The sequence below is a fragment of the Phragmites australis genome, chromosome 22, assembly GCF_958298935.1.
Source record: "Phragmites australis chromosome 22, lpPhrAust1.1, whole genome shotgun sequence".
In the NCBI taxonomy this organism is placed as follows: domain Eukaryota; kingdom Viridiplantae; phylum Streptophyta; class Magnoliopsida; order Poales; family Poaceae; genus Phragmites; species Phragmites australis.
Genome location: NC_084942.1, coordinates 10,481,276 through 10,502,741, shown reverse-complemented (window position 1 = coordinate 10,502,741; position 21,466 = coordinate 10,481,276). Strand labels below are relative to the sequence as shown.

The 21,466-nt window shown below is 43.8% G+C and overlaps 1 protein-coding gene across 1 annotated transcript in view; it reads right to left on the bottom strand.

Annotated features, from left to right (window-relative positions):
* Positions 1-15,640, bottom strand: part of LOC133904405 (quinolinate synthase, chloroplastic-like) — a 28,567-nt gene extending 12,927 nt beyond the window's left edge. Inside the window, exons 1-4 of the mRNA XM_062345907.1 lie at positions 14,867-15,640; positions 8,262-8,546; positions 7,272-7,490; positions 6,973-7,152 (exon numbers count right to left, since the gene is read on the bottom strand). Coding sequence (XP_062201891.1) covers positions 6,973-7,152; positions 7,272-7,490; positions 8,262-8,546; positions 14,867-15,556 — 1,374 coding nt within the window. The 5' untranslated portion in view covers positions 15,557-15,640. The remainder of the gene's footprint in view (positions 1-6,972; positions 7,153-7,271; positions 7,491-8,261; positions 8,547-14,866) is intronic.
* Between the last annotated feature and the right edge of the window lie 5,826 nt (positions 15,641-21,466).

Genomic DNA, 21,466 nt, shown 5'->3' with positions numbered 1-21,466 from the left:
CTCGTCCAAGCCGTCCACCAAAGGAACCGTACCTCTGTTGCGTCCGTTCGTGGTGAAAACTAACCAATACAGCCTCAAACTCCTGTTAGATTAACGGTTAGCCACAATCCCTCGGCACCATTAGGTAGGCAAGTTGTTGGGCTTTGATTTCGCAGTGGAGTACAAGCCAGCAAGCTCTTGGAGTTATAAAAAACAAGACAGTCGCTCGATCCTCCACCAAAGTCGAATATCGGTCTCTACAAGGCTTTGATTATGCAATGGAGTACAAGACTGGGTGGATGAACGTCGTCGCCAATGCGCTCTCACGATGGGACACCAAGCAGGTCATTGCCATGGCGCTCTCATCTCCATCAATCAATCTCATGGAGGAGTTCAGGCTGGCAGCCTCGATCGACTCAGAACTAGTGGCACTGCACGAGCAGCTCACGGTAGGGACCCTTAGCATGCCATGGGTCGTGGTGGATGACCTAGTCACCTACCAAGGCCGGCTTTATGTTCCGCTGACATCAACGTTGTTGCTGCTCTAAGAAACCAAGTTGAAATGAGTCTTGATTTATATGTGATGAGTGATTGACAAGGTTGTTGATTTGGTTTGATGATTTTTGGTATTGCATAAGCTTGGTTGTGCTTGTCTATAAAGTAAGGTCTACAGACTCTGTCTGGAATTAGATTGGATAGGCTGATGGGAAATTTAGGAGCAAGATAATAAGGTCAGGGTTTCTTATTTATGGATCGCGGGGTGTAGAAGAAGAATCAACGAAAAATCCAGGAAAGAGCAGCGAAGGAAAAGTGCGACAAACAAAGTCAAGTCTCGACTCGACATGTTAGAAGGAGCTAAATCAATAGGTGCCCGAGCTGCTACAATGTTCATTACTATAAAAAAAAATCCAATGTGTCTCCTCTCTTTATTTTCTTTTATTAAATTATCCATATTTCATCTTCTTTTTAAAAATTTCCATTTTAGTTTTTCTAGTATTTTTTCGACTAGTCCTACCGATTTTACAAGTGGTAACACAATTGACTTGTTGCTCGTCCTTTCTTATAAACCTGCCGCCCGAGGTTCAAAACCCACAAACTCTAGCTCATTTAGAAGGGCTAAACTTCTATCTGAGCCTTTACGAGCAGGATCCAGAGTGGGTTGCGTTCATTCAGCAGGAGCTGAATCACAACACCCCTCTGGAGGACATACCTGGGCGGCTGAGGCTCTTCCTAATGGAAGAAAGGACATCCAGTTTGAGACTTGATCTCATTCAGGATTTTATTTCACAATATAATAGGAACGAAGCCTTACTTCCCCTTGAGCCCTACCTCTTAGAAGAGGCGCTTCGTTCCTATCTCCATCATATTCAAGGAACTGATAATCTTTCTATTCTCCAAGCGGCTTATCAAGATCTGCGGGAGAAGGAAGGAGAATCCGTTTTCTTTCATTCGGTTGTTTCACACAACCGTGATTTCCTTGATGCGCAGAGCACCTCCAGGAGGTTAATAGAAGCCTCACAGAGGATGCGGTGGGAAGAAATTCCCATCAGCAAAGCTCAGCTCGAAAAGGCTGAGTATGAGCATGCGCTGCTATTGTTTCAATATGAAGATCGAAAAAGGGGCATATTTAATGATATGCAGCTTGGATCTACAGATGATCAGGCGTGATCAGTCTCTTAGACGGTTAAAAACCCCTTTTTCATATTTAACTACAAAAGCAAGCAAGCACCTTTATGTGACCTAACAGGTTGAATTAACTCAGCGATTTTTCAAACGGAGGAAATGAAAGCAGAAGAAGTTATCGAAACTCGGAACCACATGTTCAATCTTTTTTTAGCGGTTTCCCCAGAGATCTTTCTCATTAACGCAACCTTCATTTTGCTCATTCATGGAGTTGTATTTAGTACCTCTAAGAAAGATGATTATCCACCGTTAGTTAGTAATGTGGGTTGGCTTGGATTACTTAGTGTTGCGCGCCTAGGAGGGCAGCGTGCTTGGGATGCGGAGGAGCTATTATCGCCCAGCTCCCTAACCTAATGCGGCCGAACCGCAGGGAACCTTAGCATGGGGGGACGTCCTAATCCTTTTGCCGCCGCAAGGTTGGCTAATCGTACGCAGCAGAAGCAAGGGAACTCCCCTGGTTCAGGAAGGCACATGAGTCCGAACGCTATTATGAATGTGCGACTGACACTACACTACGTAGGTACCTGTGCATGCAGGTGAGGCGTCGGTCGGTCCTAGAAACGGCGGCAGCTAGCGAGGAGTTAACGACCGGACGTGCTGCAACCTAGGGATCACCAGGCAGCTCTTTCGCTCTATAGGGATATCGGGGGGGGGGGGCATAGCACAATTCTTCTTGGAGGAGGGTTGGTTTGCCCAGATGACTGATCCTGCCATAATATACTCCCGCCAATTCTATTGCACCGGCAACCGAAGTCGAACATACATACGACGATCTTCATGCGTGAAGGGACGGGAGGAAAGAAAGGGCGGTAGATGATAATGCGAAAGGGCGTCGCGTCTGGGCGGGCGGGCTGAATGGATGAGCGAAAGATGCCATGGAGTGGGGAATATCCCGAGTCTAAAGTTAGACAACTAAATGCACTTCAAGGCGCTGCCGAGGAACTGGGGGACCTTCTCGAGCACAGGATAGGCAATTGAGAGATAGAGTTAGCCTATTCGTTATGGGGAATCAATGCTCCGGACCGAATAGTTACCTCCTTTTCTTTCTCTAGCGCATATTAGCTTAGCAGCGCTCAGAAGGCCCAGGTTGGTTTGTTTGGCTTCCTCTCTTAGGCCACTTTTCTTACCTTACTCCCGCAACACTCCCACTCCAAGCTACGCCTGCTGAGCAAGATGCATTGCGATTTCCTCTTCTGTGGACGCACCTTCGCCTCACTATGACCCGGGACGGGAAGAGAAAGACTTTTATTTTTCCGGCGGGCTTGATAGTAAAGCCAAAGAAAGACGCCCCAAGACAAGGTACAACTGTTGGGAAGGGGACATGATCAATAGAACCCGGCAGGATCCGGGCTGGGATAGTGGCGCCCATTCCTAACCAGTTCAGAAAAGGTTCGCTCATGCTGGAGGTACTAACCACTTAGTGATCGGTCCGCTAGTTCACGCAAATCCGAAGAAGTTATCACGGACGAGCCACATGCAGGGAAACTTGCACGTGTGGTTCTGGCCGGGCTTTCCTTCGGTATCTAATAACCTTGCTTCTGCTCGCCGCTGGCGCACCTCTCCTAACTATTGCCCATTTATTCTGGAATAATTTTTTTAGGAGGGACAATTTTACATATTTCTGCCAAATCCTTCTATTATTAAGTACAACGTTTAGGACTAACCGAAGTTCAAGAGAAAAATGGAATTGGAGTTTTTTTGTCTCTATGACAAGAAAAATGCACTCACCGGATGGTCCAGTGTGAGAAAAGTTAACCTCACTGGATAGTCCGGTGTTCAGATGAAGTTCACATTAGAGCATTTCAATTCAGAGGCAAAATTTGATGTGTCCACCAGATGGTCTGGTGTTCAAGTGAGTGTACATCGGACTATTTTTCTGGAGGTGTCAATGTATCTGGTGTGGTTGTACACACCGGATGGTTCGGTAATGAGCAGATGAGAGCACCGATCTATTTTTCAGGAGGAGCAATTATTCAGAGGAATGGCTTTGGATACATCGGATGGTCCGATGCCTGACAGTATGCACACTAGATGCTTCACCGGAGCATTTTCCAGGAGATGGTGCAAAATAGTTGTTTGGTGTGACTACACACACCAGATGGTCCTGTGAAGGGCGTTTGTGTACATCGGAGACTCGGAGCTTTTTTCCAGGAGATTGTCTCTCCGCTCAGTGAAGAAAGGATTTGCATACACCGGATGGTCCAGTACTCAGAAGAAGTATACATCGAATCATCCGGTGTTCACGTTTTCTGTGTGATGAGCATTTCAACAGAGAGTTGTTTGACGAATTGGAGATAAAATTGGAGAAATATGTGTGCTTGTCTTATGATGCGCAGATAATTGATGCAACTTAACGGTCGACGGCATGATGATCGGGATTAATTGAGGTGCTTGGTGCCAGACGATCAAGAAGGTCGGATGAAGTCAAGAGTGATCCTAACTGTGCACGTGGAGATCAAGCAAATCATGGAAAGATTGATGAAGACAGTGTGTTGACAAAATCAAGTGAAAGGGATGTCGGTGCAAGGGACAAGACGACCCGAGGGATCGGGAGCGGGAGAGACTTGCTGGCGGTCAAGATCGCAAGACGGAGTATATGTGTTGACATTGGGTTGCTTGCTTAAGGTGTAAGCAAGTGGCGATGAGCCACGCTTTGAGAAGCGCGCAAAACGGTTTTGCAATTTGGCTTCAAAACCGTGGGAAGGTTGCGAGTGCACATGGCATCATCGCGAAGCTTACATCGAAACGAAGCTAAGTCATGAAGGCGTCACGATCGTTCGATGAACAAAGAAAGAGTTGGATGAAAATACCCTCGGTGGTAGGTAAAAATGTATTGAAAGAGGGGAGAAGAAAGGAACAAGGAAACTTAAGAGCTAATGTGCCCTCTTGAACCAGCCATCTGAGATTGTATGCTAGGGTTTTAAAGAAGAGAAAGAGGAGAGCTTAGCCTTTGTGTTAGATGAGAGCTTTTTTAAGAAAAATACTTTGTAATCAGCCGAAAATAGGGTGTTCCTCTGCAAGAAATGAAGTTTATGTTTACTCTTGTGCTTGTGTTTATCTCCTTCTAGTTTCCCACTATTGGCTTCCCTTGCAAGTTTGCAAATCTTTCAATTTTCGATTGTGATTTTCGTTTTTATTGAAGAGCTGAATTTTTCCATCGCGTTAAAGTTGTTCTTTTTGTTGCTACTTGCTAGAGGGATAAGAATCATCTATGAGTTGGTCTTAAACCATCCCTTTGCCTCTAGATCATCACTTAGAGACTTTCACCCGGTGCCTATTTCTTCGAATCTAAGTAAATCAAGTTGCAAGCTTTTGTGACTATGACTCTTGGAATTGATTTGTATGGAACATAAAGTTCATATTCATCCATAAGAGCCATGCTTTCTTCAGTGATTTTTGTTATGTTTTATTTCTCAGTTTTGTTGCTTCCGCGTGTTGATTTGTGTTTCGTTGGGTGAAAAGATTGGGATAGACCAACCAAAAATTTGGTGAGGCTCCTATATCCTCATCGCCCCACATGAGTACAGCCACGAGGGCCTCCAGAAGACCCTGCATTGTCTCTGTTGTGACTTCCACACTCCGAACGCATGTGTGGCGGTACATGAGTACATCCGCAGCTGCCTGACATTCTAACGCCACAAGACCAAACATCTTTACCCGGTTGGCTTGCCGCTGCCCCTGCAAGTGCCCTCCCAAGTGTGGTCTGACATCACCCTCGACTTCATCGAGGGCCTCCCAAAGGTCGGCAGCAAATATCCTCACGGTGGTGGACTGCTTCTCAAGTACGTACATTTTGTGCTGCTAGCTCATCCCTACTCCGTCGAGATTGCCGCACGTGTTCTTTGCTGAGAACGTCCACCTCAATGACCTACTGATCTCCATCATTTCAAATCGCTACCCGGTGTTAACATCAGCATTCTGGCAAGCCCTCTTCGCAACGACGTGATCCAAGCTGTGCATGAGCTCTGCCTTCCACCCATAGTCCGACAGCCAATCCAAGACGATGAATAAGGTGATTGGAATGTACCTGCGCTGCAAGATGGGGGATCAATTGCGTAATTAGGTTTGTTGGTTTCCTTAGGCTGAGTATATCTACAACACCTCCTTTCACTCGGCCCTACGCGAATCTCCGTTCAAGGTGGAATATGGCCATGATCCTCCATCCATCAGAACATATGAAGCTGGTGATGTTCAAGTGGCCGCTGTCACCAAAACAATGTTAGAGCGTGAGGAATTCCTAAGCGACGTCCGCCATCGCCTGAAACAAGCTCAGCAGCTGGCCAAGAGGAACTACAACGCCAACCACTGCAATGTCACCTTCATCGTCGACGACTGCGTATGCCTGCAGCTGCGCCACCACTCAGCGGTCTCGGTGCCACCACCGCAATGGGGAAACTACACCCGCACTTCTATGGGTCTACAAGATCATGACGCAGATAAACCCTATGGCGTTCAACCTTGAGCTTCCACCAGGTGCTCGCCTCCACGACATCTTCCACATTAGCCTGCTGAAGAAATTCATCAGCACCCCACCAGCGTCCCCACAAACTCTGCCCTTGCTCCACAATGCCATGGTCATTCCCTAGCCCGTAGAGCGCATTGAAAGTTTGCCTGCACCGCAGCGTTTGTCAGGTGCTTGTTAATGGCTTGGCCAGGTGGCGTCTGCAAGTTCTTGGGAGGACCAATTCCAACAGCGTTATCCGGCATTTCAGCTCGAGAATGAGCTGCTGGTCGAGAGCGGGGTGGGGAGGGGATGGAGATGATATGTGGGGCCAGACCTAAGGCCGGCGCCACAAGTTGGTGCCCAAGAGCAGGCCGAATAGGCCATCAATTAGTTGTTTGTTGCTTTGCTTTAGCATCAATCAGGATTAGATAAAGATTGGTTGTTAGGCTAAAAGATTTGGTTTGTTAATTAGTTAGCAGATTATTTCATCTATCATCTCGATATATAAGGAGAGGCACATCAAGGAAAAGTTAGTCATGTCAATCTATCTCCTGGTGTTGTGCACCTCATGGCTCCGTGGAGACAAGGTTAGAAAACTCGTCCTCCCGTCGAGCATCCTTATTTCCTGAGATCAAACCCCAATCCACCAGCCAATAACGGAGAAAGAAGACATACTTTATACAAAAAAATCTCCAGAAATTGAGACTGAAAACTTAACTTTGTAAAATTAATTCGAATTTTAAGATCACAGTAGTTTAAGATGTACAATTAGCATACTCGAATTACATTTACATGTGTTTTGAATAGACTAAGATAACTGGGAATAAACAGCCTAAAGCACAGGAAAGGAACAGAATCACAAAAACCTGGTAGTAGCGCAGCCGTGGTAATAATGAGTTTATAGATTTCCTGTTGTGATCTGGATGTATTGCTGTTATTTCTTCATCTGACATGGTAGCCATTCTCTGAAACAGATCTGCTATGTTCGCACCCATATATGAATCAGGACCATACCAGACATTAATATCTGGTATTTGGGTAAATGCCTGAGAGACAGATGATTAAGAAAGCTTGATTACAAGGACAAATAAAATAAAAATGAAATATAATACAAAGAACAAGAAATAGTCCACTTAGATAATACTGAGAGAAGCAAAACATGTACCTGTAATATAGTTGCAACAACATTAGAAGAGGTACAGGTTATTGTAGGAACAAGTTCATGAGCCTGAGCTTTTGTTTCCAGAGAGGTATTGATGTAAATAACATGTAGAGAAGGATGAGATCTTGACGCTTCCCTCAAAAAATGAGTATATTCAGAACTTGAAGCAGCATCTGCTAAGGAGCAGCCAATTTGTTCACTAGACATTCTATAAACACCAACCTGCAAAAAAAATCCATAAGAATTGGTGTTTTTTTTGTTGGGGGGGGGGGGGGGGCTTTAGATACTGTGGGTGATAGACATCCATGCATGAAAAGACTGAATGTTTGGTATGCTCATGTCAACTAATATTTTGGGTCAGAGTTATTAAGAAAGGAACTATAGTGAATGCAGCCAAGAGATCACTTATTACCTACGACCAATGCAAGTGCGGCAGTAGGTCATTGTGTTCTGCTTTGAAGGTCTGGTTGTGTTTTAAAATCTTCTTTTACTACATTTTACTCTGTATTTTGCATAATCACATCCACAGTCTGCTCAATGTATTCTAAGAAGTAACCATTCATTGCAAAACCTACTCCATGACAAAGGATTCAGCCAGTTACCCAGTTCAGATAATGCTAGTTCACAAATGATATACATGCTAACGCAACACTATTAACTGGATCAGACTAGGATTGTTCTGGTATTTTTCCAATCAAACTGCCAATCTGACCTAATGTATAAGAACGGCAACATGCATCTGTACATAGTACAAGTGATTATGTAAAAAACGCCAAAGTCCAAGAACCCTAGCAAATAAAAAAGAAGAGAATAATTGCATACCAAGGTTCCAGAGCAATGTTCTCATCACTAACATAGTAACATGATCCAAGGGCATAGAGAAACCTAGTTCCACTAGCTTGATTCTTGCAGTATGTGCTTAGTTGACAAATGGGCATGATACAATAGTTGAACTTCTTGAAACATGAATCAATAACTCTGATTAAAAAGTACCTTATTAAATCCTGCTTGATCAAGTATTGCCCGAACATTTTCTGACATGAAGTCAACACCTAGCACTGTAATATAGTCGCATCCTGCTTCAGCCATTTTGACAGCACTATCTGCCATTACCAAGGAATCGGATATGTGGATGTGGGGCCACTGTTTCTTCGCAGCAGTAAGAATGCCTTGCACCTCAGGATCCATATAAAAGTGCGCAACAACCCCAATTTTTTTCTCCATAAGGGTACTCACAAGCTCTAAAATCTTGGACTCATCAGGAGATAGAAACATCGCCTGCAATTAAACATTTAAAATGTAGCCGGTAGCTTCACGCAGAAATCAAGATGAAGAATTACATTTAAATGGTTCAACATTCAACTTCATTTATTTTGTACATTTGTTATCAGATTCACAACCAAACCAAGTTTGTAAGAAACAGCATCCTTGTGTAAATATGTAAGTTAACATTTGTAGCAATAGAGTTAGTAAAGCCAGGTCATAATCATGGTTACTCAGGCATAGCAGATTTGAGACAAAATTTGATGTTTAATGTGTTTCAAACTTTCAAAGAAAATTGTGAAAACATGCGCTGCCTCAGTTAAAAAATACATGATGCTTTGACCATCAGTATAAAATATGTAATTTGCTAATCAATTTCAATAGTAACATGTAAGAAAATCACACAAAATTGGATTATTGGTTACATAAAGCCGAAAGACACCACTAAAAGAATTAGATCCATCTTAATATCTGTCCATCCATTTTTCATTCCTTCACCCTTCATTAATACTTTTCCCATTTTTTGTGCTCTATAGAAACAAAGAAACAATGGAATATTAATACTGCTGCTCCCTTAATTTCTAAAATTTGGTACAATACCAGCTAAAAATACAGTTTGGTAGGGGTATTCCTCTCTATCAGAGGTAGTTTGTGAATTCAGGAATTTTGACCCTAATAAAGACCATGCAGGCTTTAACAACTCTTTGTGAGAATATGGTGCGAAGCCTCCAGCCACAATGCCGCATACAACATTGACTAAAGGAAGAATGACCAGAATGTGGGATTGCATGCTCCACTGTATTAGTGTTTCTCCTTTGGTATTTTTTGCACCCCAATCTCCTCACACCTTCTATGAAGCTCCAAAGATTTAAGGCTTTGACACTATTATGATCCTTAGATCCTAACCGGGGTAAACATCCGTGGAGAGGATAGCCGGACGGTATCAGCTACTAGGGATGAGAAATTAGACTATAGATGAGAAAGACTTAAAATATTAGATGAGACTAGATTAATTCTCCTTGCTTGATTGATTCCTTGAGGGGGTGGCTACTCTTTATATAGAGAGCTTGGCCGAATCTAAACCTACTGGGACTCGAGTCCTAAAGAAACTCCATCTCGTGTCCTCCCCGATTACAACTTATCTCTTTCCATCTACTCTCTACTTCTCCTAGTTGAGTTTAACTATGCTAATATATCTAATCCAACTTCTAACTTTATCTCAATCTTTCCTAAACCAAATCCAACTTGCCTATTCAACTTTCCTTTCCTAATACCTCACATAACATCTCTCCCCTCCTTTGAAGACAACTCGAGCTGTAGGGTGGCGGCCATGGTTGCGGCCATTGAAATCTCCATGTTGATGAACGGTTGTAGAGCCAACACGACACATTGGAAGGTGCAGGGCAGCGTATACATGACATTCGTTTCCTGAACAGACGAGGACGTTCATGTGGCAGCTATTGATGGACACAAATCTAAGCCTCCTTGACTTGCCTGATGCATGCCTTTGCCATCCGATGGAAGACGACGTTGGAGCTGGTGGATTTTTGTGACGGGCGACAATGGAGGGAGGCTTGGCATGGCGGTGACTGGAGGTAGGGTTGTCGCCGGTGAAGGAGCCGCTGCATTGGATGACATACCACTTTGCAGGATGCCGAACGTGTTGATGTTTGTCGCCGATGAAGGTGCCGGCACACTGGAAGTCGTGCTGCTGTGTAGCACTGGTGGCTGGTTGGCAGCGTCCAACGAGAGTTCTTCCACCACCGAAAGTCACGAGGACACGATGGCTAGCTGTTGAACCACCTCGCCTAGCTGTTGCTTGATGGTGGTGAAGCCCTCATTGATCTCCTTCCGCAGCCGCTCTTCCTGTAGGACGAGAAACGCTTTGAACTGCTTGTTCTCAGCATCAGAAGCTATGGGCTCTAATACCAATTTGTTATGATCCTGAGATCATAACGGGAGTAAACATCCGTCGTTAAGATAGCCGGGCGACGTCAGCTGCTAGGGATGAGAGATTAGACTATAGATGAAAGACTTAGAATATTAGATAAGACTAGATTAATTGTTCTTGCTTGATTGATTCCCTACGAGAATAGCTACTCTTTATATAATAGAGCTTGACCGAATCTAAACCTACTAGGACTCGAGACCTAAACATACTCCATCTCGAGTTGTCCCTAATTACAACTTATCTCTTTCGATCTACTGACTCTACTTCTCCTAGCCAAGTTTAACTATGCTAACATATCTAATCCAACTTCTAACTTTATCTCAATCTTTCCTAAATCGAATCCAACTTGCCTATTTAACTTTCCTTTCCTAATACCTCACATAACATCGCTCCCCTCCTTAGCAAAAAAACCTCAAGCATCCTCGAGCTGTAGGGTGGCGGCCATGGTTGCAGCCATTGAAATCACCATGTTGACGAACGGCTGTAGTACCAGCACGACACATTGGAAATTGCAGGCCAGCGCATACATGACATTCGTTTTCTGAAAAGACGAGGATGTTCATGTGGTTGTTGTTGATAGACACTGAAATCTGAGCCTCCTTGACTGGAGGTAGGGTTGCCGCCGGTGACTGGAGCCGTTGCACTGGATGACGTACCACTTTGCAGGATGCCAGACGTGTTGATGGTTGCCGCCGATGAAGGCGCTGGCACACTGGAAGTTGTGCTACTGTGTAGCACTGGTGGCTGGTTGGCAGCGTCCAGCGAGCGTTGTTCCACCACCAAGAGGACACGATGGCCATCTGCTGAACCACCTCGCCTAGCTGTTGCTTGATGGTAGTGAAGCCCTCCTTGATCTCCTTCCGCATCCGCTCATCTTGTGCGACAAGAAACGCCTTGAACTGTTTGTTCTCAGCATCAGAAGCCATGGGCTCTGATACCAATTTGTTATGATCCTTCCAATTTGTTATGATCCTTAGATCATGACGGAGTAAACATCCGCCGGGAGGATAGTCGAGCGGCGTCAATTGCTAAGGATGAGAGATTAAACTATAAATTAGACTATAGATAAGAGAGGATTAGAATATTAGATAAGACTAGATTAATTCTTCTTGCTTGATTGTTTTCCTGAGAGTACGGCTGCTCTTCATATATAGAGCTTGGCCAAATCTAAACCTACTAGGACTCGAGTCCTAAACAGACTCCATCTCGAATCCTCCCTGATTATAACTTATATCTTTCCATCTACTGGCTCTACTTCTCCTAGCCGAGTTTAACTATGCTAAGATATCTAATCCAACTTCTAACTTTATCTCAATCTTTCTGAAACCCAATCAACTTGCCTTTCAACATACCTTTCATAATACCGCACATAACATTTTCCCCACCTTCGGAGACAACTCGTTCTCGAGCTGTATAGTGGCAGCCATGGTTGCAGTCCTTAAATCCCTACGTTGACGAACAGTTGTAGCGCTATAGTAGAAGTGCTTCTTGCTGAAGAAAGATGCTCATCAAAACCAACCACTGGATATGGAGCATGAACTAGCTCTAGATCTGATTTTGGTGATGATTCTTGGTGAAGGATGCACCAGACCATTTATTTTGTTGATGCAATCAAGTGGAATACACCAAAGGATCGCAAGTTAGAGAATTGATGGCAACATTGCAGACATTGAGAATTGATGGCAATGTTGTAGATATTGAACTCACCAACAACTCATGAATAGTCGTGGCAATGACTCAACATTAAACAAAGGAAATGAGAAACATGGTGCCAATGGATCAACATTAAACAAAGAAAACGAGAAGCAGGCAAGATTGGTGGTATTTATGATCGAAACGGAAGAAGCTTCGTTCAACCTAGGAGCATATTTCTTCATCTTAGTTGTACATTTGTGAATGAGAGTGAGGATGCTCCAGGCTTCACGATGAAGTGGTTCGCAACAATGATGGCGAGAAAGAAGTCATCTGATAGCTTTGCAGCTCCACTGAGCATCACCACTATCGTGCAATGCTGCCACTAATCTCCGGGTGCCACCAGCATCAACACTCTTGGGGAGGAAGAAATCATCTGAAGCTTTACATCTCCACTGAGCATCACCACTATCACGCACTGCTGCAACTTATCTTCGGGTGCCACTAGTATTAACATACTATCGACTTCTCCTTGTGTGACTCCATTGATGGCCAATTATTGTCCTGCTCTTTCTAACTTGTCATCGTTCCTATTTTCATCCTACTTAACAGCTGCAATTGGCAACACAAACATGCATTATGCTTTCTCCCCGCATGTGTACCACTTTTCCTCATCACAATGGAGCATGGGTGAGAGGGGGCATGAACCGAAGATACTAAGTTTTTTGTGTGTATGTGAACAAGGATAAGGGAAGCAATGATAGACGAGCGTAATATGATATATTTGCAAAAGGCAACAGTTACAAATTTTTACAGTACTGTGGCATTAATGTGAACTAGATACTTTCAGTAGTATTTTGCAAAGTTGTCAAATTTCAATGATATAACAAACTTTCCTACTCTGATATGATCAATTAATTAGTTTTATGTATTAGTGGTCAAGTAAAGAATATCCTGTTGCTCGTATTCTAAAATATCATATAATAGTGGTCAAATATAAAAAGTCTCATAGCTACTTTTCAAAAAAAGGAAGCAAATAGTGTCCATCATGCTCCTGCTCATCCTGCCGTATTGCACTGCCTCTTTGCTGCTCCCAAGATGTTCAAAAAAATTCCTTGGCCACGGATATTTTTTTTACTTTTTGGCAAAGCTAGATTGATCATTTGACCGTAGTTAAACCCATAGATCCTTGTCAAAGCAAGAAATAAACCTCATTTCCCATGTTTATAGGGATACCACAGAAGTTTCCTTGCGAAAGGTACAAAAAGAATTAGTGGCAAAGGTAGAGTGTAGGGCCGTATATGAGGGAGTGCAGAGTGATCGATCGCACAGGGCCCCTAGTAATTTCAATTTCTTGCATAAAAATAATTAGAAAGAGGTGTTTTAACAAGCTTATGTGATCAATAGCTAATACTTTCTTGTGTGAGATCATTATATAACATTAGTAACTACATGTCAAATTAAATCAACAAATTAACATTCTTATTCCTTTCCTCTTGTTTCGTAATTTGCTTGGGCCCAAAAGGCTCATGTACTCTCCTATGTTCCTTCTAATAATTTTTATGGTGTGGGAATAGTGAGAGTAACCATTGGGCATTGCCTCACTTGAATTTGCATTTACTTCTTTGGTTGTTAGACCACATAATTTCTCGGAAAAATAGGATGAACATAAATCAATTTACACTTGTGATGCCACATATTTGGGCCCTATTTGGCATTATGGTGGCTTTTCAAAAAGCAATTGTTGGCGACAATTAACTTAAAAAATACAACACTACATTCTATAAAAGACTCCTCGGGTGACCGGAAGACAACACATTCTTAATGGTCGAATCACTCAGGGATGATATACCCCAAGGGAGTGATCAAGAAAATAACTTCTTGACAGCACCATTTAGTATCCCTCCTCTATTTATTGAGTTTTTTCTTCCGATTTCATATCTCACACACACGTGGCTTGTTCTTGTTCAGTTCAAGTTCAATTGTTCTCCTCTGACCACCGCAAAATGAAGATCTAATTGAAGATTTTATATCAAAGAACAACAGTAGGAGATGTGTTTCATCTAGAAGATAGATTATTTAGTTAAGAATATTAAGATATGTAGATCAGTAGTTAAGAATTCTAAGATGTGCTTTCTGGCAAGTTGTAATTCTTAGAAAATAATTGTATTGCTGATATGATAAATAAAAAACTTGTTTTTGGAAGTGCCTTTTTCTTATAAATGGAGACTAATTTTGAATTTTGCACCAAGCCTCCAATTTCTCAGGTACGGCCCTAGCAGAGTGCAATTCTCCAGTAAAATATATTCCCAAGCAAGACGCCAATATGACCACACAAAGTGGAAAAGGCAAAGGGGTGATGTTGATACTAGCCAGTCCATTTCCTAGTCTCCATTCTTGACCATACATATAGCTGACTACGAGTCAGCTTCTTTCTCATTATCAGAAAGGAAAAAAAATGCAAGAACCAATTGAAATGCTATCTTTTATTCGGTGGTGCAACTTTAGTAGAAAAAGAAAATGGACACCCATCCTTGGCAGATTCTACACGTCAAATATATCCAATCAAAAGCACATCGTTTTTAGCCATTTTCTAAGCAGACAAAGACAGCATCAAGTCATCATACTAGTAATTCCCCATTTTACGAGACAAGCAGCGTCGTTTCAAGCAGATCAACAGCACGTAATAGTAACTAGAACAATCAAACAATTGAGCAAGCATGAGCCAACGAGGAAGAAGCTAAGAGCTCACTTGGGCCTCGGCGTAGCTGCCCTGCGCGCGGACGGCGCCGTCGCGACCGATGACGAGCGACGGGAAGGGCTCCCCGGGGTGCCTGCCCTCGCGCGCCGCGACGGCCGCCCGCGCCCGCTTCTGCATACCGACGAGCACGTTGTGCCACGTGCTGGCACGCGACCGCGCCGCCGACCCGAGCGGCGCGAGGTCGGCGGGGTCGACGGCGAGCACATCCTCGGGCCGCGCCCCGTCCAACGCGGAGACGAGGCATGCGCAGTACCCACGAGAGAGCTCCGAGTCGGAGTCGGCCGCGAACCGCATCCTGCCGGCCCCGTCGCACCGGGCCACGAGCCACACCCGCGCGACGCACCCCATGACGCGGTTGTTCGGGGCGCGGTCGGACTCCGGGAGCCGCGGGAGCGCGGCCGCGAGGGACAGGAGCCTGCGCGCGCGGTCCGCGTCTGACGGTAGCGCGCGGAACTCCTCGGCGAGACGGCGGAGGCGGAGCCGCGGGTGGGCGGCGGCGGCCCCCTCCAAATCGTCGGCTCGCGGGAGGGGCGGAGGCGGGGCGCGGGAGTGGGCGCAGCGGATGGCGAGGAGCGAACCGCGGGGGCGGGCGCGGGGGCCGTGGAGAAAAGGGAGGACGCCGCGCGGCTTCGCAACGGGGGCGAAGAGGGAGGAGGCGGTGACTGCGGCGAGGGCGTCCATCGGGAGGTGGTGGTTTGGCGGTGCGGAGACGTCGAGGGGGCGCGTTTTAATGGGGATCAATTCGGGACGCGTGCGTGCTTTACTGTGGGCGAAAAGGGCAATGAGAAACTTCGGGGCCCTGACGCACCCGCGCATCGTTAGATCGCGATACTGTACTGTAAAAGACGAGTTTTTTAAAAAATATTTTTCACCAAACAATTGTATATTTAAATTAATTGATCTAATACACAATTTTCATGCAACAGTATGCATTCAGGACGGCTCCACCCGTCCACGCCACGGACACCCGCGTTTGACCCTTCTTCAAACCACTACGCGCACTGGCCCCATTTTTACCCGCCCGTTTCATCTCCGCTCCCCCAATACCCTCCCCAAACCACCATCTCCGCTTCTCCCTCCGCCCGATGCCTCCTCCTCCCACATCCACACGTGACCGGCGAACGCATGAATATAGCTCGTGGATTCGGCTCTCCTTCGGCCAGATATGCCCCTCCCTCGGCCGGATCCCGCCCGCTCCCACCGGATTCGCCTCTTCCCCCACCGAATTCGTCTCTTCCCCCATCGGATTAAACCGATCCAATAGAACATAGTCGTCCTCCTATTGATGCGCCGCCCCGAGCCTTCCCATTCAGCATCCCGCTACGCCACCCCGCGTTGTCGTGGGGCGACCAGCTGGCCTCCGTTTGATCTGTGTTGTCCGGCCGACGAGCCGCTTTGGCCCCGTTATGCGGGCTGCCGTTGCTTTGCCTGTCCACGGCTCACCACTAGCACCTCGACCACCTCCACTGCGATGGTCCAATGGGATGGAGGATGCGATGGCCGAGGTGGGCCCGCTACGCACGCACATCTGCATCATCACGCTCCTGGCCTCCCACATGCCCTCCTGCTCGAGGACCTCTCGACCAGTCGCCACGACACCCCTAAGCATGCCGCCTCTCCGGTGACTGATACGTATAAGAAGAGAGTATATTTTGTGACCTTGAAATAACATATGGACTATTGCAGTGTTGTTCTTGTAACTAAATTCAGATATGAAGTTGATTAGGACCTCTTACCGGCTGCACACCGAATTCGATTTTGTGAACATGCGTGAAGAAGCTCATCTTTTGTGATGGTTGATCTTGGGAGGTAACTTCATTTTTCATTCTCGATCATAAGTTTCTTTGCATTTTGCTATGTAAAATAGGATGTTCGGATATTGCAGCACTTCATGCACCCAATGCTTTGTCCTTAATAGGCAATGCAGAAAGATTATCAACGCACTTTGACTGTTCTTTCGAGGATTCAAAACTCTCTGTGCAAGGATGGTTTTGCTGACAAAGTTATATCGAAGGATTGTTTGTTCCAACATACCGTCCCCTTTTCACATAATTTTGGACCACACAAATGTAATTTACCGGTGATCATGTAATCAACTATTCAATATGCACCGACAAAGATTTTCTTTCAGGCAGCCTCATGGTAATGCGTTTATGTGGTTCTGACCTGCTTGAATCATTCAGCACTCCAGGGGTTTGGATGAATCATTCAGCATTCCAGGGGTTTGGATTCCAGATCAGGTATAACATGGAAGTAGAATAGGTTATTTTCCTGATGTTATATGTATATATCCATTTTCTAAATTCTTTTTTAGGATAACATAATTTCGATTGATGAGATTGTGCCAAATCAGATAAGTTCATCCAGAGTAAGGTAACAACAGCCTTACAGACATAATCCCTGTAGATAATTTTATGCTATTCCATAATCTTTTATTGAACATTGAAATGTATTTATTTATGACTAAATTGCAGAGACTGCATAAGAAGATCTCTATCTATGAAGTATCTTACATGTGATGCATCGAGTACATTAGAGAACACAAGCTGTTCGTGGAAGCTGATGTCAGTGATACAAGATTGTGACAATAGTGGTGTTTGGAGGTATTTTTCATATGGAGTTTTTTTTCATATTTGAATCTACTTGTTCATTCCGATTAGACTTAGAAATTAGAGGATGATGACTTGCTGCATCTTGCCTTAAAATCTGAATTGCTTTATGATGTAGATGCTTTCCCTGGTAATCAGACAAACAGTTAAGAGTTTATATTTTCTTCCCATGAACAGTAGTCACCCCGTCATGTTTGTGTCCCTTTTAATGAGATAGTTTCAACCGAATGGTGTTGTTCATTTGTAATTGATTGTTATTGATGTTCTCAATAGAAAATTAGGACAAACCCCTTTGATAGTCTATTTTTTTATCCAAAAATGGTACGAGAAATTACCACAAAAGAGTGCCTTGTTGGTTGTACAGGAAATTATAAAATTTCACAAAAATGGTAGCTTAACTGCTCGCACTTTTGCCAGATGTTTTGGTTGCGTATATGGCTGTATTTGGAGTTTGTGAACATTTTGAATGCATATATGGCTGTATTTGGATTCTGGGAATATTTTGAATGCATATATGATATATGGCTGAAAGAGCAAATTGAACCAAAGATTTTTTTTCTCCATATTTTTTGTTTGCTTGAGCATCTAACATATTTTATAAATTTTGATATTGGGCTGCTAATATCATATTTAAGAAAATCTGGGATCTTATAATTTGAACTTAATGTTTCAGTTCAAATGAATAGTCTATATGTTTGCATGGCCTACTGCCCTTAGTTGTTTGGTAAGATACTATCTGCTAATCCACTATCAGGGATGTAGAATCAACTTGCTATCAAGATTGAGGACCCGTTTGGATAGGCTATGGCTTTAGAGTTTCTAGTTACTGAGGAAGCGGCTGTGACTCTTGAATTTTGGTTGTTGGCTTTACAATAAACTTTTAGCTTCTCAGCATACTAGAAACCAGAAAAGTTCCTCTCAGCCTGCTTCTCAATTTCTAGTTCATTTCAGCCACAGTCACTTCCTCAGCTAGCCAAAAGCCAGCAGAAACTGGGGCCAAAAGCCAACCCCTTGGATAGTTTTTGGTTTTTTTAGGGAAAAACCAGAAAAAAAACCTACAAACGAGGCCTCGATAGCATTTGGTAACTTTAAATAGAAGCTACCAGTGAGAAGTTCAAATAAGTCATCATTCCTGCCATAATCTAGATTAAATGGATTCTTGACAGAAGGCATTTGATCCAACTGGGTGAGTGCCATCATCTAGATTAAATCTGATTTCATTGGAGAAACAGAGGATATACTCAGGCACTAAGCCACATAAATAGAAATTATTGTGTTCTTTGTGTGTTTGGATTTAGTTGTTTATGCTTTACAATGAAGATGTTTTGATGTCTTGCAGGGTACTTTGTTTCTCAAGGTTGGTGTCGACAAAAGGATTGTGCAAGCTGGTGGAACTAGAGGGTAAGCTGTTGTTCGAGACGTTGAACTTTTTCATAGTATGAGTCATGCTTGCTTAGGATTGAATACATATACATCTTTAGTTTCAAGAAATAGAGGATTGATGCATTATGTGTGAGTTCGGATTATGTAGATGGCTAGATTTGTGAGGTTGAACCATGGAGGAACTGTACAGAGGTTCGATATTAATAGCATTGTATTTTTGAACATGCGAGAGGAGACATTTATGTTTGGTGAAACTTCGTCATTCTCTACTTTGTGTGCCCGTGTCAAAGAGCGGCTGAGATGGACGAAAGAAGGGGTTGATATTGGGTTTCAAGGGAGGATTGATGTGGATTAGAAGGGACCATGTATAAAGATGATGTCCCAAATAGGTAGTGAGAGTGAATGGGATACTTACATTAAAATCGTGATATAATCAGAAGTAAGAGTTCTAAATTTGGTGGTTAGAAAGGTGACGAGTGCTCCTTCACAACAATACGGAGTTGAAGTAACTCTATCATCGCAACCACTGATTGATATGTGGAGCTCAGTTTGGATACCGAGCCTTTGGCATAGGAGGTTCTAAAAAGTACCAAAGTGAAAGTGCATCGAGGCCCCCTAAGTGGGTTTTGGCTAATTGATAACAAAACGATTAAGGGACTAATGAGTTTATTGAAGTTATGAACATGTTTTAATTCCACTGGTGAAGTTATGTGACGTTGACGTCCCTCAAAAAGAAAGGAGAAATGGTTTATAGTACTCAATAGGATTTAATTTAATTTTGTTTTTAAAATTGAGTTTAGGAAAGCCGTACTATTAAGAGAGATGCAATTGATAGTTTTGATGGTGTCTCAGTGCTCAAAGTGACCTCTTAGAACCAAAAATTGAGAGACACATTCACCCACGGACACCGGGAAATAAGCTAAGTTGTTTTGAGTTTGGAGTCTCCGGTGTATACTGGATACTCCGGTACCTGGTGTTTTTGGCTGGAGTCTCCGAGTTAGACTCCGCCAGAGAGTCTCGGTTTCGATTTATTTTTAAAATGTCAGAGTCTCCGATGTACACCGGATACTCCGGTATCTGGAGAGGTCGGAGACTCCGGCAAGTCTCCAGGACTGTTTTTGTGTGGCGTTAAGTGCCACCCAGTTCAACAGAACTGTAACGGCTAGTTCTAACACTATTTTGAGCTCAGTTTTGAAGTGCCACCCAGAGTCTTTGGTGTACACCGGATACTCCGGGTTAAGTCAATCGGAACAGTAATGGCTAGTTTTTTTGGGATCAGCTATAAATACTCCCTCACCTTTTTTATTGAATGTTTGCTATTGCTACTAAGCTACTTCTTGACAAAGCCTCCCAATGCATTCAAGAGCCCCTCCAAATCTCTCTAGTGCTTAGATTATTGCAAGATTTGATAGTTAGGGTTTGGAAAAGAGATTTGAGTTATGTCACGTCTCAAATTCCATAATCGCGTGATTAAGCTTAATCATGCATCATTAACGTCATAATTATTTTTGAGGTAAATTATTTTGGCGTACTAGAGCACTTTGTTTGAAATCAATTAGATGAGATAAATAAATTCGGGAGAGAAAGAATTAAATTCGTAGTTAAAATAGATCTCTTTCTCTCTAACATGTGGGCCCCACCGGCCCCACCATCTCTCCCTCCACTTGGGCAGCAGCCCTACCTGCTCTCTCACTCCCACTCACGTGCCTCTCTCCTCTCCCAACCAACCAAAGCAAGGGAGCAAGAGCTCACTCTCCCTCTCACTCCCTCTCTCCTTTCTCCCTCAAATCCGTGCTCTAGGAGCTGAATCAAGGTATGCATGTGGTACCATTACGATCACAAGCTCACAAGCATTCTATTCCTCCAATTTATTTGCTCATTCCCGAAGGATTTGAGCCGATTTGGATGTCTTTTGGTGTTAGAGTTGAAAAGTGAAGAACACCGGAATTCTTCGATTTCCCACCATTTTCTTCATCACCTGGCGGCCACTAACCTTCACAAGTGTCGTGGGTAAGTCTCTTAGGCTCCCCATTGCAGGAATTCGTGATTCGATTGGTCGATTTCGCAAAAGGGTGAAATTCATAAGTTTTTGTGAGTTTAACCTAAATTGAGGAATTGGATGAATTTGAGTTAGGAATGGAGTTTCTAGGTTTTTAAATGAGTTCTAGAACCCTTGAACTAGCTCAAATATGTTCCATTTTGGTTTGGAGAAGATCGCAATTCGTTCCGAGCATTTTTCGCCTCAAAACAGTCCAGTTCTGGAGCTTCCCCGGAGTATCTGGCCTTCCCCGGAGTCTCCGGGTGAGACCCATCTGAAAATAACCAAGAGGGTGCTGCCGGAGAGTCTCCCGGAGTCTCTGGTACCTCGGAGTATCAGGCTTTCACCGGAGTATCCGGGTGCACTGTTCATCAGCCTCTGCTAATAACTTGTAAAATTCATAATTAATTCATCCGAACTCCAAAAATTATGAAATCAATTGTGTTAGTTTTATAATAAACTACTATATCTATTAAAAATATCCCCAGCCATTAAATATCGAATCAAATTTTTGAGGCTAATTAATTAGGCTTAAGCTTCATTAATTCACCATTAATTCTT